At 47.0% G+C, this 15,484-nt stretch overlaps 4 protein-coding genes across 4 annotated transcripts; 1 reads left to right on the top strand and 3 right to left on the bottom strand.

Moving 5' to 3' along the window:
• Positions 1-886: 886 nt before the first annotated feature.
• ANOM_005378 (uncharacterized protein) lies at positions 887-3,949 on the bottom strand (the record flags this gene model as incomplete). Its single annotated transcript, XM_015550635.1, has 3 exons — positions 887-1,652; positions 1,712-3,390; positions 3,470-3,949. 3 exons carry the CDS (start codon positions 3,947-3,949, stop codon positions 887-889), a joined length of 2,925 nt encoding a protein of 974 aa, XP_015407842.1.
• Positions 3,950-5,416: 1,467 nt separating this feature from the next.
• Positions 5,417-6,859, bottom strand: ANOM_005377 (putative gulonolactone oxidase; the record flags this gene model as incomplete). The annotated part of the gene is made up of 1 exon (XM_015550634.1): positions 5,417-6,859. One exon carries the CDS (start codon positions 6,857-6,859, stop codon positions 5,417-5,419), a length of 1,443 nt encoding a protein of 480 aa, XP_015407839.1.
• Positions 6,860-8,800: 1,941 nt separating this feature from the next.
• Positions 8,801-10,621, top strand: ANOM_005376 (GMC family oxidoreductase; the record flags this gene model as incomplete). The annotated part of the gene is made up of 1 exon (XM_015550633.1): positions 8,801-10,621. The coding sequence occupies one exon, from the start codon at positions 8,801-8,803 to the stop codon at positions 10,619-10,621; it is 1,821 nt and encodes a 606-aa protein (XP_015407838.1).
• A 466-nt stretch (positions 10,622-11,087) lies between these two features.
• Positions 11,088-13,339, bottom strand: ANOM_005375 (neutral/alkaline ceramidase; the record flags this gene model as incomplete). Its single annotated transcript, XM_015550632.1, has 2 exons — positions 11,088-13,155; positions 13,212-13,339. 2 exons carry the CDS (start codon positions 13,337-13,339, stop codon positions 11,088-11,090), a joined length of 2,196 nt encoding a protein of 731 aa, XP_015407841.1.
• Positions 13,340-15,484: the final 2,145 nt, after the last annotated feature.

Below are 15,484 nucleotides of genomic sequence, written 5' to 3'. Positions count from 1 at the left end.
GAAATAATTAACAAAAATCCATTGTTAATTAAGGCTTACTTTAATAAATTTTAAATACAATACTAGAATTAATCTAAAATCCATATTACTATTGTAAAGCGGGTGTGCTGGTCACACCGCTATCCTATCTCATTCCGGTATTCGCTAGTCTCGTAATCGTACGTACATTCCTACACCACCAGCTGGTACGGTCTAGTGAAGAATGGAGAACTCGTCTAATTTCTCTAAGCTATGGCGAACAGCTACCTAATATACATTGAACCTAGGGTCATGTGACAGGTAGGGGGTGTCACCCCACTACACTATATTAAAATAATAAATTAAATTCTTCAAAATTATATAGTAATAATAACGATAGTTATAAATAATTTAATAAATTTTAAATTAAATTAGATTTTAGATAATTATTAATATATTAATTATTTCGCTAATATCTATATAAACTTTAAATATAACAGTTTATCAGCGCCCGCCTATCATAATATATATAATAATATCCTAACTTTTAGTGGACTAGATAGTTATTAATACCTATATTGATTATTTCACTAATACCTACGTAAACCCTAAATATGACAGCTTATCAGCGCCCGCCTATCGTGATATGTACGACAATATCCCAACCACTAGTGGACTAGGGTATAGGGTTTTATTTGCTTATAAGATTTAAATACTTTATGAGAAGAGCAGCTGAAGGGGGTTGAATGATTGTCGGTTTAGACCAGCGGAACTCAGACTCGGCTTTCCCCCATTTTAACACCTCCGCCGTATGGAAACTAATACCATTTGAATTTCGTCTTAGTGGTAAATCAATCGCAGCCCAAAGTGAACACTTCCAATATGTAAAGTACACCACTTCACCCATTATCCACGATCAGGTCGGACGTCAAACGCCCTCTGGCAACTCCTTGCTTATAATATGAGACTCTCCCAAACGGCCCTTAACAACAAGCACAAGCTCATCAATTGCGGAAAGAAACTTCAAATAAGAACTCACTGCCACACAAAACTTCCGATAATTTTTGTCCCGAATCAGATCTCTGTACTGTATTATCTCCAGACTACTATTCTGCCAATATTCATGGCACCGGTTCAACAACGGAGTTGGAAGCACCTCTGGCAGAGCATTGCCGGTTTTGAGCACTTGCTCAACCATGCTCAGTACAGCCATGATATCTCCGATGTTACGATGGTCAAGAATGCCGGCAAGGTGTGCGAGCCGGTCTTGAAGCTCGACCGGTAACGAAACGGAGAGGAAAAGCAATCGCCCGAGCGCCCAATTCATCTCTTGACATATTGATTTTATTTGGGCCAGGCTCTGACTGTCGAATGGTGAGCCGGAGAATTCGAGGCGTAGGAGGGCAATGGAGCCCTCAAGCGAGGCGAGCAGTTCATCAACTTCGATGGAGACTTTCCCTGCAACTAAGCCAACATTGCTATCCGACTGATTCCAGCAGGAGAGCACAAGCGCGTAGTGATCTGAAAGTGTCTGAATAGTATTCGATAGGGTCTTGGTTATGTGGCGTGATGCAGATGGTGGGAAAGGCAATAGTTGAACGATGAGAGCAGCTGCGAAGCCGATCAATACGAGAGCAAGGCGGTGCCAGAAGACGTTGTAGCCAAATCCCGGGTTGCCATATTGCGCAACATGCCTGGTAATGTGATATCAGTTCCTAGTTGGAAGTTAAAAAGAAGAATCACCACTGCTTACGTGTCATCAAAGCTGTATCCGACAATGAGAATGCATGTTGCTGCGCTCATTATAGTGGCTTGCAAAAGACTAGGGTTGAAGAACAAACGTCCCCACATGAGAACAGCTAGAACAGCAGCCGAAATGGCAGCCAGTCCATATGGATTTCCTGGTCCATTAGCAGAACCAACATACCAGACCAGCAGCCCGAGCACTCCGCCAACCACCGTCCCAATGGTTCGACTGATCATGGAGAAGGTAAAGTCTGCCATGTAGACCAGCAGAGTTGTTTGACCCATTATAAGTCCCCAGATACCCTTCTCGCGATAATAGAAACCTGCGCTAGACGGTATGACTGCAGGGATCGCCAGAGCAACTGTAAGAACGACCATTCTCAAAGCATATAAACCATCGGAGTTGAATAACCACTCATGTGTGGCAATGATCCATCTAGCCAGTCCAGTCCGACGTTTGACTCCATATCCACGACTGATTCGGAGGCGTCTCTGGCCTTCTTTAGCTTGCTTATCCACAATGTTGGGATCTATGACATTCGATTGGCCTGGAATTGGAGCTACAACATTTCCGTTGAAAGCCCACGCAGCCGCATACCTGATTCCGACGGGAAACCAAAACTTATCTTTCGTCCGTCCCTGGCATAGCTGGATGATTCGTTCCAAAAGCTTCTCCAAAGCATCAGTCACGAACAGTATCTGTGTCTCGAATACCATCCCAAACATGACGCCTCGAAAGGGATGGATGGCAAGGTTGCCAAATGTCTGCAGATGACTGGTCTCCTCAAACAGGTCTGCGTGGAACTGGAGCAATCGCTCCGTAGTCTCTGTTGTGAAGGTGGAGCGAGTCGATTTAAGGGCCCCAAGCGATGTCCTACACCGATGAAGAAGTCGGTCGTGTTTGTCATTTGAGGGCCGAGTAAACCATACCCCGGAGCTTTGCGTATGTATGCACTCGGAGATGGCCGTGATCGCATCCAGGCAGGCAGGGAGAATATCTTTTGTGGATCGCCGCAACACCTCAACGGTCTCCGAGCGAATGGCTTCACTCTCGGGGCTCCGTAGCGCTTGAAGGAATTGTGCACTTTGCATCAACTGATAGCGACCGACCTCGCGCGGTCGCTGCTCGTTTGGATAATCCAGTGTGTCTTCTGCGTCAGAAGTTGCTAGGAGGCCTTGTAGCCTCTTTTGTCCGACGAGCCGTGCAGTATGATATTCAAGCAGTGATAAACTCGACATCATGGTTTGGCGTATTGGATCTCTCAAACTTTTGATATCATCAGCGCTCCAGCGACCGATTGAACAGTCTAGAGGCAGGAACGCAATCGCCAGTTCCATGGCTTTGTACGCTGCGACAATCTCTGCTTTCACTTTTTGAAGAGCCTGGACCTCCAGCTTTTCCGAATCATTCTCTAAGCTGGATATAGTAAATTCCAATGGCTGCTTTGCAAGTTTAAGTAGCCCTTCCATGGCAGTAAAGAAGGTGTGAGAGGTGGATTGGGGGAAGAACAGTATGGATGCAACAAAACCAAGGCCAACACCAACTGCTGCTGCTTTAATTAGCGAGACAGGGAGGGTTCCGTAGAAAGACGGTTGAGATGGGCCAAGGGTGAGAAAAATATCTGAGATAATGATTGCGTAGATCTGCAGCAGAGCAAATTTCGGATTGCTTGTTCGCAGTCGTGCCTGTTGAGCTACACATTCAGTTGACTGTCAAAACCGGCGAAGAAGGGATAGGACGAATCCAGGACCATATCTTGCCTACCATGAAATAGATAAATAGACAAATTAGGACAAAAAAGACAGCAGTCACTGGAGCATCTAGCATGAACCCATTCAATACGAGGATGTGCGTTTCGCTAGCAATACTCTGGCCAGAGGCATTAGCCTGAGTAGACGCCTGCTGTTGCAGTGCGATCAATCGAGCCTGCGTCTCTGATGCTGAACGGGCCGCTAGGGCTGCCTTCATGACAATGACTCCCCATGCCCAGGCAAGATTCATGCCAATAAGAAGAGTAAATTCCCCAAGAAGGAAAATAAGCAGAATTCCCGAGGGAGGCAGAATAAAGAGTACGATGCAGGCAAAGAACGTCTCTGTTCCAATCGTGTGTAGCGTAGGGCCGATGAACATAAACAGTGCAGCCACCCATGCGGCGGCCCAACAGCGAAACAACACCTTCAGATCGTGAGCGTTGAAATGATCGAGCCATGAGGGGAGTCGTCTTTTTCCCTTGGTGAGCTTCATATCAATTCCTGGACTTGTCCGAGGCGATACTATACGTAAGCGCATGAAACTAGATCCAAGATATGGGAAAGTATATACATTCTGGGAAATTGTATAAGCCAATATTATTACACCGTGGCAGTTGAAAGCACCGACGACTGCAGGAAGGGGAGTTCCAACATCGGACGGAACATGCAGGGGGAGTAACAAGCAAATGCTTGGATTGTGCTGAAGGCTTTATTCTGCCTGAAATATATTGTAGAACATCCCGATCAACCTAATAAATTGATAAATGACGGTTTTCATTCACCTAGCTCTTTTCCCATGGACTCTAAATGTGACTGTAAGTCAAAACAAATTTTATGATGGGATGACTAGTGTATGATGTCATGATGTACGAGTGCTGGTATACCGACGGACAGTATTATAGTATCTTGGTCAGTTTGTTTCTTGGATTGCGGCACCACTGCAGCGCCAAGATTCTTCGGCTTCATACATATGTATTACAAGGGCATGGACTGTTCAGGGTCTCGAAATAAGCTTGTCACTACGGGGAGGAAAGAGGTTTCGACCGAAGGTGTACAGTATACGTGACGGCCTACATAGAATATTCTTCATATCCCATATTACGACATAGAAATGTATGCTATTCCGTCCACTGGTATTTTCATGGGTATTACCGTATTTCAACCCTTATGCAGTTGGATAGTTTAGTTTACTAAAATTAACACTCTTTTTATGCTACCTTTACATTCCTCATTTGACTCCGTTGCTTTTATTGGATGGTAAATTTTTGGTAATTTGTAGCTGATACAGGCTATTCTTGTTAGCTAGGGATATTAGAGGATAGTGAGTTACTCAGTGTAATTCCTGCCTGGTAGTTAAGTAACTGCTCTATGTCTCCACAAATTTATTAATGATGTCTGACTGAGATAGCTTGTCCAGTGGTACTTTATGATTATTATTTTAGTCTTATGTTGTGTGGGCCGAAATTTATTTGAAATGGGATTCCACTTTATATTTCGAGCTCTATCAAGACAACACTGTTGCAGGATATGTAGTTGACTCTATTGTGAAATATATGGAGCTCTATTTGAGAATATACTATTGTTTGACCAAAATTTCAAGACTGGCCGTTTTGTACAATTACTCTTTGGATCGAAAGTGTTGAGATGTCTTAGCATTCCACATCCTATGGTTACTTGCCTTTTGACAGATAAGCCACCTCTTCAATCACGAGAATAACAATAAAAAACATAAAATAAAAGAGCAAGTGATTCGAGCCCCTTTATATGTTATGCTCAGGTACAAAGAGACAGACATCAACCAACAAAGTAGCATTTGACGAAACAACTAAGCATAGAGAAGGAAAGAAGGGGGAGTGAGAACTATAGGCGATCTAAACACATAAAGGATGCCTGCGGAATCAGGCATCAACCCAGGTAGCAAGCATCGCCACATGTGAATCGATACACTATACATCTCATTCTAAATGGATAGGTAGTTCGCGCAGCGGGTAATGCCAAGCTGCTCAACCAAGAATTCGTTGACAAACTGACACTTAGGATCCTGGCGCTGTTGGATTGCTAAGAACTCAGGCAGCTTCGGGAATTTCTCCAGAGCGTAAGTTGCGTTAGGAGGGTTCATTTTGTTCCAGTGGGGCCGAACGTTATATTTTTCACCAAATTCAGCCATGAATTCGTATCCCAACTGCTGGTTCTGCCAAAGAGTTGTAAAGTTGTTATAGGTTTGGATCCAGTCAATTTCGATGATAGCAAAAACCCCGCTGAGATCCGAGCCAAGGTTGTAGGTATTGACCGGAGACATGTATGCATCATCACCCTTGAGAGAACGGTGCTGGATTACCATCATGTTGTTATAGGGAGCCTTCATACGGGGAGTTTGGGACTGCTGATAACTAATATAGTCGGCGGCAGCTTCGGCGTAATACTCGATGGGAAGGAAGTGCTCGATCTCAGCATAGAACTCTCGGTCACAGACGCCTTGGGGAGGGCACGACGCGGCGTCGATGACTTCGTCGTAGCAGATGTACTCCTTCTTGCAGTCGCCACAACCGTTAGCACAATAGTTGAGAGTGCAGTTGCGAACTCCAGTGTAGTTTGTTGGCTCCCAGTAGGAGTAGAAGTAAGTTGGCTCAAGGTCCCAGTTCTGAGAGGCCTCATTCCAGTCAAAGTGAGGACCCCAAACAGTTACACGGTCGTGAGCCTTGTACAGCTGGGCAAGTTGCTTGCCCATCAGCGTGTAGTCAGAGGTGGCATTCACGACCTTAGTGGTCTTCTTCAGGAGGAGCGTCGGCTGGACCTTAATAGTCATCTCCGTGATGAGACCAAGGGCACCAAGGCTGATACGGAATGCCTTCAGTTCCTCGGGGTTATTCGTCTCGTTAATAACACGGAGGTTCCCCTGCGCGTCCAACACACGCAGTCCAATAATCTGACTGGCAATATTACCGATGACGGACCCAGAGCCGTGGGTACCGGTGGAGGCGGCACCAACAAAGTTCTGAACACGCTCAACACCGAGGTTACCGAAAGACAGATTATTGGCCTTAAGCTCTTCGGTGAGGTCATAAACATCCCAACCAGCACCAAAGGTGACAGTCATATTCTTCTTATCGATATTGAGCCCCTTCAAATTTGTCATAGACACGATGTAAGAGGGCTTCTGAGTGAGAGAGTTGTCGACACAGGTAGTGAGGTTGCCGAATCCATGACCATTTCCAACAACTTTGATGTGGGATCCCTTGGGATACTGCTGCTTAAGGAAGTTGGCAACCGCAGTCTCGTTGTGCGGGGCAATGTATGCGTCAGACTCGCAAGTAACCTCAAATTGCCAGTTAAACCAGCGATAGGAGGACCCAAAAGCTGCGTGCAGCAGCACCAACAAGAGAGTCAGCTTCGTGTTAACCATTTTGGAAACTATGAAAGATACGATGTCAGCCCGTTATTTGACACGAGAAACCGGATGAAAAAACCCCCGGGATCTTTCGATAGAAATACCTGCGCCTTGGGAATATCTAACAAGATGAATCCTCACTAGAGTAAACTTTGGAGGAGCAGTGTTCTTACTGAAAAGTCAAGGCCGGAAGGAGGGCAAAGAGCAAAGTCCAAGCTATATATACTCAAACTCTCTCATGGCTCAGGCATTTCAGGAACGACATTATCAACCCGCCTATCTTGATGTCGATATTCGTCTCGTGGGTGTCCAATGCCCAATTGCGCTCAACGCTCGTATAATTTGGCATGCCGCATATGATCTCTACCAATCTCCGTGGCACACCAAGCGAATATGTTGACCGATTGATAATTTGGACTGATCCAGCCATATCACTGATTGCTTATCCAGGATATAAATGGCGTATTCTACGAGCAATAGCCTTCCGTCGGTGTGACTTGTCGTCCATCATGAAGATCTCAATTAATGAAGTCTTGACTTCACTTGGGAAATACGAGTTGGTCCATGTGAATCCACTTCGTGGAGATTGGACCCTATCACCTTCCACATCTGGCAATATGTCAAACGCAGTTCATGGGCCACTAGACATTTTGCACATCCCTTTCAGTTCTCACGTTAAGCCGACTGTTCTCCGTCACGCCACGCATCGGGTTGGCGGTTTACCAGAATCTCACCAAAGTTTAAATCATCTTACTACCAATGCTCCAGCCACTCAATCCTTTGAGCTGACGTACCTTGAGTGCATCAATTGAATAGACATCTATGGGGGAGTTGGGTTGAAAAGGAATAATAGCAGTAGCAGATCCTTGGCGAGTTACCACTTCGGGAGTCTTTCGGTTGCGCAAACACAAACCTGAGATGTGGGCTTATATTAAATGTGATATTATGATGGCACCGGATGAGCTATGCAGATAGAGCTATTTTACTCAAATTCGGTTTGCCGAATTGCGCTTAATGCTCGTATAATTCGGCATGCCGCGTATGATTTCTACCATCTCCGAGGCACACCGAGCGAATATGTTGACCAATTGATAATTTGGACTGATACATGACCATGTGGCGAAGCCAAGGTTTAGAAAGCGCTTTGACCTGAACCTTCAAAAATACTCGAGCGGTAGTGTAAGCGTGGACCAGCCATTAATCCACATGGGCCCTTGACCCACTTTGACCAACTACGGCCCGAAGTTTAGCAATCCTTCCCGCCTGTCTAGGAATTTATACTTCAAGCCCGTGTTTGGTGAAATTAGCAAATTGTAGGAGCGGATCAATTAATTCTTCAGCAAAAGGCGCTAGGGGTCTGAATATAGTTTTCCCACCACGAAATCAATTGACCTTAGAGCCCTGTCACTCGCTATTTTCCAAAACGAAAGTCCCAGTGAGGGAAGTAGCAACTTCTTTGCTTCCGGGCTGGGCGCCAAGGCGCAGGGGACTTTTGTCGACCAGGTCAAGTTTACATATGTTGTTGCTACATACATTGAAAGTATCTCTGGTAATTACGATCATCATTCTTGATCAGCCCACAACTTCATTATCCGTGGCGAATCAAGCCGCCGACCACATCCTACAAGCTCAGCCTGAATCCCGGAATACCGTACACCGTTGCCAATGTCCCACGTGTGTTTGGTCTGCTAGGAAAGATATCTCTATCACAAATCAAATGGCGTGACAATATCCCAGAGACTTATTGGCTTAACGCTATGTGATAGACTTTGAAGAAGTTTTATGGTTATGTAGGCAAAAACCTAGGTATTCCTAGTAAATCAGTCGTTGAGAAGAGTATATATACTGCAGGTAGCTGATGGTCATCGAGAAGAATTTCTTAAGCACAGTAACCACTGTTTTTATTTCCTTCCATTCCAGCTCTCATTTGATCACTTGTTGAGATTGTCCTTCAAGATGAAGTCTGTCATCCTCGCCTCCACCATCGCCTCCGTAGCCGTGGCCCAGGCCTACACTGCCGCCGAGCAGGCTAATGTCCAGGCCAACCTGATCTTCGACCCTAAGACGGTTGCTGGAAAGACCGTTGACTATATTATCGCTGGAGGTGGTCTAACTGGTCTTACTGTTGCGGCCAAGCTGACTGAGAACCCTAACATCAACGTTCTCGTTATTGAGAAGGGATTCTACGAGTCAAATGATGGGCCAGTCATCGAGAACCCCAACGACTACGGCCTAATCTTCGGCAGCTCCGTTGACCATAACTACCTCACTGTTTCCCAGGACATCAACAACCGCACCTTAGATATTAAGGCTGGTAAGGGCCTCGGTGGTTCTACCTTGGTCAACGGTGACTCCTGGACCCGTCCGGACAAGGTCCAGATTGATTCCTGGGAGACCGTCTTTGGTAATCCTGGTTGGAACTGGGACAATCTAAATGACTACATGAAGAAGGCCGAGCTCGCCCGCTACCCTACTCAAGCTGAGATTGCCGCCGGTCACTACTTCAACGCTTCCTGCCACGGCTTCAACGGAACCGTCCACAGCGGGCCCCGTAATGACGGCCGGCCCTATTCTGTCCTCATGAAGGCCCTCATGAATACCACCGCAGCTATGGGCGTTCCTACGCAGAAGGATTTCCTCTGTGGTCACCCACGCGGTGTCTCCATGATCTACAACAACTTATTGCCCGACCAGACCCGTGCCGATGCTGCCCGCGAGTGGCTTCTTCCTAATTATCAGCGCCCTAACTTGCACGTCCTTACCGGCCAGATCGTCGGAAAGGTTCTTTTCAACCAGACCTCAGCTGGTCCAAAGGCCGTTGGTGTTAACTTCGGTACAAACAAGGCCGTTAACTTCAACGTCTATGCTAAGTATGAGGTCCTCTTAGCCGCTGGCTCTCTTGTCTCCCCGCTGATCCTCGAACACTCTGGTATTGGTATAAAGTCCGTCCTTGACCAGTTCAACATTACCCAGCTTATTGAGCTCCCCGTTGGTCTCAATATGCAAGACCAGACCACTACAACCGTCCGCGCCCGCGCTAAGTCCGTAGCTGCCGGTCAAGGTCAGGCTGTGTACTTTGCCAACTTCACTGAGGTCTTCGGCGACTATACCCCTATGGCTGTTGGGTTGCTGAACAACAACCTCGACCAGTGGGCCAACGAGACCGTTGCCCGTGGTGGTTTCCATAATGCCACTGCTCTGAAGATTCAGTACGAGAACTACCGTAACTGGCTTCTCAATGAGGACGTTGCCTACGCCGAGCTCTTTATGGACACCAATGGCAAGATCAATTTCGACTTATGGGATCTCATCCCGTTCACCCGCGGCTCCACCCACATTACCTACGCCGATCCCTACCTCCAGTCATTCAGCAACAACCCCCGGTTCTTGCTGAACGAGCTTGACCTTCTTGGTCAGGCCGCTGCCTCAATGCTTGCACGTAAGCTCCAGAATAGCGGCGAGATGTCGAACTATTTTGATGGAGAGGACATCCCCGGTGCTGACCTCTTGTCCTACAACGCTACCCTCGACGACTGGGTTGGCTATGTCAAGCAGAACTTCCGTGCCAACTGGCATGCTGTCTCCACGTGTTCCATGATGTCTAAAGAGCTTGGCGGTGTTGTTGATCCTACCGCAAAGGTCTATGGCACCCTGGGCCTTCGTGTTATCGATGGGTCTGTTTCGCCCACCCAGGTGTCTTCCCATGTCATGACTATCTTCTACGGTATGGCCTTGAAGATTGCAGATGCAATCCTGGCGGACTACAACAAGTCCTAAGAGGTGTCTTTAACAATGGTGCTATACCAGCCTGGACTTCAACAGTCTATACTGAACATGTATGTAGGTCTTGTGTTACTGGTGTATACCAGCCCCGGCTTTTGATAATCGCCTCAACTAGATGCGGCATATTCTCCGATAAATAAATTAGATGCCTTAATTCTAATTGAGATCATGGTTCCTATGCTATCTCTGCTAAGACAATCTTGGATCTCTCGTTATTCCGCGTAGCAAGCAAATCAGTCCGACGCTCGTATGTATCCCTTTTGAGTAGCGATCAGAGATTCTCAATTGGTTTGAAATGAGGCGAATGCGGTGTCCATACTCGAAAAACTTCGAAGCCAAGGGTGGCACATACAATTCCGATGGATTCCGGCACATGTCGGAGTGCCAGGTAACGAGGCAGCCGACTAAGCAGCGAAAGAGGAGAGCCGTACCATAGTATCTGATCCTATGATGGACCTGGTTAGATTTGAAGGCTAAACTCGGGCCCCACTCCTTCGAAAGAAGAGATCGTTCCAAACACATTTTTAGACTCTCCATAATAATGCAGACGATAAATCCCACGCTGTAGAGCGTTGCCCCAGCCTGACAGGTAATATGAGTCCTCAATATGCCAGGTCAAGGTCACTTGACTCGTACCCAGCAGTACGTTTGTTTGCTTCCATTCAAAGACCAGGTTCCAGTCCTCGTCAGTACGCACTACTTCCCAAATACCGTCAATATTCATCTCCACTGCTGCATAGGTTTTTTCTAAGCGCAGGTCATTACGTGGATTAGCCCCAACAAAGGTGGCTGAAACGTAATCTCCTACCATGTAGAAGTATGGTGTCGAAGAAGATAAGACATCCCCAAACGAATGACCCAAGGGGGGGCTGTCGAAGGCGACACCAGGGACGAATGCGAGAGAGTAATTCGTGGTAACTGGAGGCCTGGGGCCTTCGGGAAGTTTGGGTAATTGTGCCACCGCATTTGGGACTCCCAGATACGGCAGGTATGCCAGACTAAGGTTCACATATGCCGCTAGCTGGTTGGGTCCGTAAAGAGTTGATGCGCCTTCATAACGCTGCACGGTATATTCCTCCTCTGTGGTGACATAGTGTGCGTATGAGTCTGCTGGAGATGCCAGAACAACGATAGGATCGGAGATGGATAGAACACTTTGAGCCGCGCCCGCAATGGTGGCTTTCCATCGACGTCCAGACATAGTAGTGATCTCACTTGGAGAAACTATGACAAGAAGCTGGCCCAGGCGAAGGGCTTGAACATCGACGATATCAGGAGCCCATGCATATGGATTGTTCATTGCTCCAAGATCAAACAAGATCTGCTTGGGAGATTGACACTTGATTTGTTCAGGCCCAGGTTGGTGAAGACCATCCCGCACTAGCCGCCAAAAGGGATTGGGAGACGCATTATTCTGAGTAAAATCAAAGGCCCCCGGTCCATCACTGGTTCCTCCTCCAAATGAACTGCCCAGGGCCGCGTAGCAAGTCGATAGAAGACGACCGTTGAACGGAGAAATGAATTCGTAGCCCGACATGTTCTGGTACGTATGGTACGACGCCATGGCTGATTCTCCGGCGAGTAGTACTCCTGAGCCGGAGGATATTTGTCCATATAGCTGAAAGGCAGCGTTGTATTGGCGACGGCCTATCTCAAATGCACTTTTGGCCCCGTTATCGCCTTCGTTGAAGTAAGGGCCACGCGCTTGACAAAGCTCGGTCCGGCCATTGCACGTGCTGGTTTTGAAGTCACACGGCAATCCCGTATCTTCACAAAACGGACCCAGCACATTGGGACTCATGTCTCCAACGCTTGATTGTGAAAACCCAGCGACAAAATTATCGGCGAATCGAGCATCGTTGGTAGCACCTCGCTCAAAGAGATAGGCTGCAACGCCTTTGTTGTCTCCTGTAACAAGTGTATTGTTGTTGTAGAGAGAGGTGCCATGCACAGAGAAAAAGGACAAGACACCAGTGGTTTTACCATCCGAGAGGCGATCGAACGTTAGGAGTGTCATTGTTGTATCCGTATCAGAACTGTACTGAGCGCGTTCAGCCGCCGGGTTCGCCAGGTAAGAATATGGGCTGCGGTTGATGTTTGCATCCTCAAGATCGATAGTACCGACGCTGATCGTGCTGGGGGCAAGACTGTCATATGCTCTTTGAATTGAAAGAAGAGCTCCATCAACAATTGCGGTGTAAGTCTGCTTATCAAACCCAAGTGTCGCTATCTGAGGAAGCAAATAGTTCATCCATCCCCCGGGCCCTGAGTGTTGGTGTGTGCCACCCACTGCGACATTGTGTTCTCTAAAATTCCCATATTTCCCTCCAAGGGTTTGAAGGCCTTGAAGAATGCCATATCGAACTGCAGTATCACCCGATTGAGTATCGAGTACAACGTAAATGAAAGAGTTGGTGATATTGGCGGGATCAGCAAAGACAAATGACCGAGCGTAAGTTCTCTGGCGGAGACCAGTTCCTGTCTGGTTCATCTGCCCGTAACCTGCAAAAGGGATCTGAACCACAGCACTGATTGTTGCAGCTCATTAGTTATGACCGAGCGTAAGGTAGCGTAAATCCCTCACCCAGTGATATCGGCCTTTCCGACCCCGACCAGGAACGTGCTTCCATGCTTGGTGGCTCGCTTCTCATCACTCCCCGTTCCGTCGGTCGGATGACTCAAAGACCCAACGCTCCACCAAAAAACTATCATGATCAAAACTGGTAAAAACCCCTCCGGTTTCATGCTTCGAAGTAATAGGCATGCCATCACTCAGAGTGGATGGGGGAATGAGCTTGAAACGGGTCAATAACACTGTCGATGTGGCACTATTTATACTTCAGTTGCTGGATCTCACTCCTGAAAGTTGAACCCACTAATCTCATTGCGAATTAGCTTTATCAATCTTAGTCCCGTTGGTAGAATCGTCTTGTGATGTCAACACAGACCTTGTCATATGCCAGATATCAATGGTGAAGCTTTGACGATGCAAGTGGAGCAACACTTGCAGGATCGCCTTGTTGCTTATCATAATTGTATCTGGGTCTTGGAATTCAGTGGGACGTGACTAATTCTATGTATTGCAGCATTGCCTCTCCCCAGACTTGCGGTAATCAAAAGGTACAGATAGCTATGTCACATGCTGTCGTATGATTTCCCTTGATAAATCGTTCCAGACGAATCCATCTCATTCAATGGTTTCCCTTGTCGGCGCTCCAAGGGTAATCGGCCAGATGGTTGTTCCGAGTACGATAAGCTGGCACTTTCCCTCCTTCCCCCCTTTCTCTCCGACAACCGAGAAGGGAAGATCGTGAGAACCGAGGCCCGAATATGGAGCAAGAGCATATCCACAGACTGGATAAGTGTATGGAGCGGCCAGTCACCGACGAGAGCATATTTTAGTTACCAGAAGTCCCTAATCTGTGTAGTGTGTCATCACGCTCCTCTGACGTACCCACCACGGAATTCATGCAAATGTCCTTGGCCAGGGACATATCTAACTGCAGACAATTGACCAAATCGGTGAAGATTCGTTCTACTGTGGATAGTTTATATGGACACAAGTACGGTACTGAGGGTTTTGTGCATAGCCAACGGGGAAAATTCTATCCGCGCAGGTTCCCTGTGACTGTCTCAAGGAATCGAAACCGAACATGGCTCTCGCCCTCGCTCTTGCCAGCTTCCTTTCGTATGTCACGAACCGTAAAGTTAATATGCTACCCCAGTCAAATGATATCAAAGCGAAGATAGGTTTTCAATTTCGGGTTGAACCGGCATTCTAAACTCAATGCGATGCCTCATTATGGGGACGACACAGGAAGCATTCATGACAGACAATGAGCCGTCATTGCTGAACGAAATCCGAGTCCCGAAGTCCGAAGCCCCGTAAAGCGGAATGATAAGAAAGTTGGAACACTTGAGAGCTCAATCTGCTTTATACGTTTGCTTTTTTTAGTTCGTCCCTGCTGGGGTTTGACAAAATCAGCGATCTTATTTTTTGTTACTTTCATCCCAGTTAGACTCTATCTTCCCTGTCAAAGGAAGCGCGGGTTTCGTCTTGCCTTCTTCTCAGCCCAATAGATAAGAGGAATCTGCTCGATTCGGACATGGTCTCTCAAATCAACGTCCAATGCGTTTCATTGGATTTCATGTTTAGTGTGGCCTGGCTAGTCGATCAAAAGTTAGTACTGAAATGGCCTGCTGACCTACGGCCACTTTGCTCGGCCGCATTCCGCATAATTCGTGTTCATGCAATCCTATCTTCTCGAGAGATTTCCCCTAGCTCTGATGATGATTGGAGAAGCTTCCGTAGTTGATTCGTTGGTCGAGAGCTGATAGTAAAAATGTACTGAGGTTGAAGTTGAACTTGATCTTTCTGCCTGTGCTTCATTGCTTCTCGCGAACCCCAAGAACTATAAAAGTCATTGTTAAGATCAAGTCTTAACCAATGCCAAACGTACGCCGATATAAAATTACCACCACGCGCCATTGCTACTCCACGAAAGTTGCAGTATCTACCGATGCAGAAATCTTCTGAAGTTCGCCAAGGGAATACTTATTCAGCCTCGCAATCAAGAATGAGCCACTCTCCTCCTAGCTAGGTGAAGAAACATCTGAGCGGCATCACTTTGCTTTGCCTGGCTTTTGTTATATGTAATAGCTGGGCTGGTATTGCCGGAAGCCTTCAGCTAGTAATCCTGGCTGGAGGACCAGCCACCCTGGTCTACTTAATTATCGTCACCGTTACAGCCTACTTGGCAATAGCAGCATCAATGGTAGAGTTGGCAGCCGTTTATCCAACCGCAGGTGGGTAATATTACATCGCCTCTATCCTCGCCCCAGAGCGATGGAGACAAG

The sequence above is a fragment of the Aspergillus nomiae genome, assembly GCF_001204775.2.
Source record: "Aspergillus nomiae NRRL 13137 chromosome Unknown contig00098, whole genome shotgun sequence".
NCBI lineage: Eukaryota > Fungi > Ascomycota > Eurotiomycetes > Eurotiales > Aspergillaceae > Aspergillus > Aspergillus nomiae.
The sequence above is the reverse complement of the archived record's forward strand: the minus strand, read 5'-3'. Positions and strand labels throughout refer to the sequence as shown.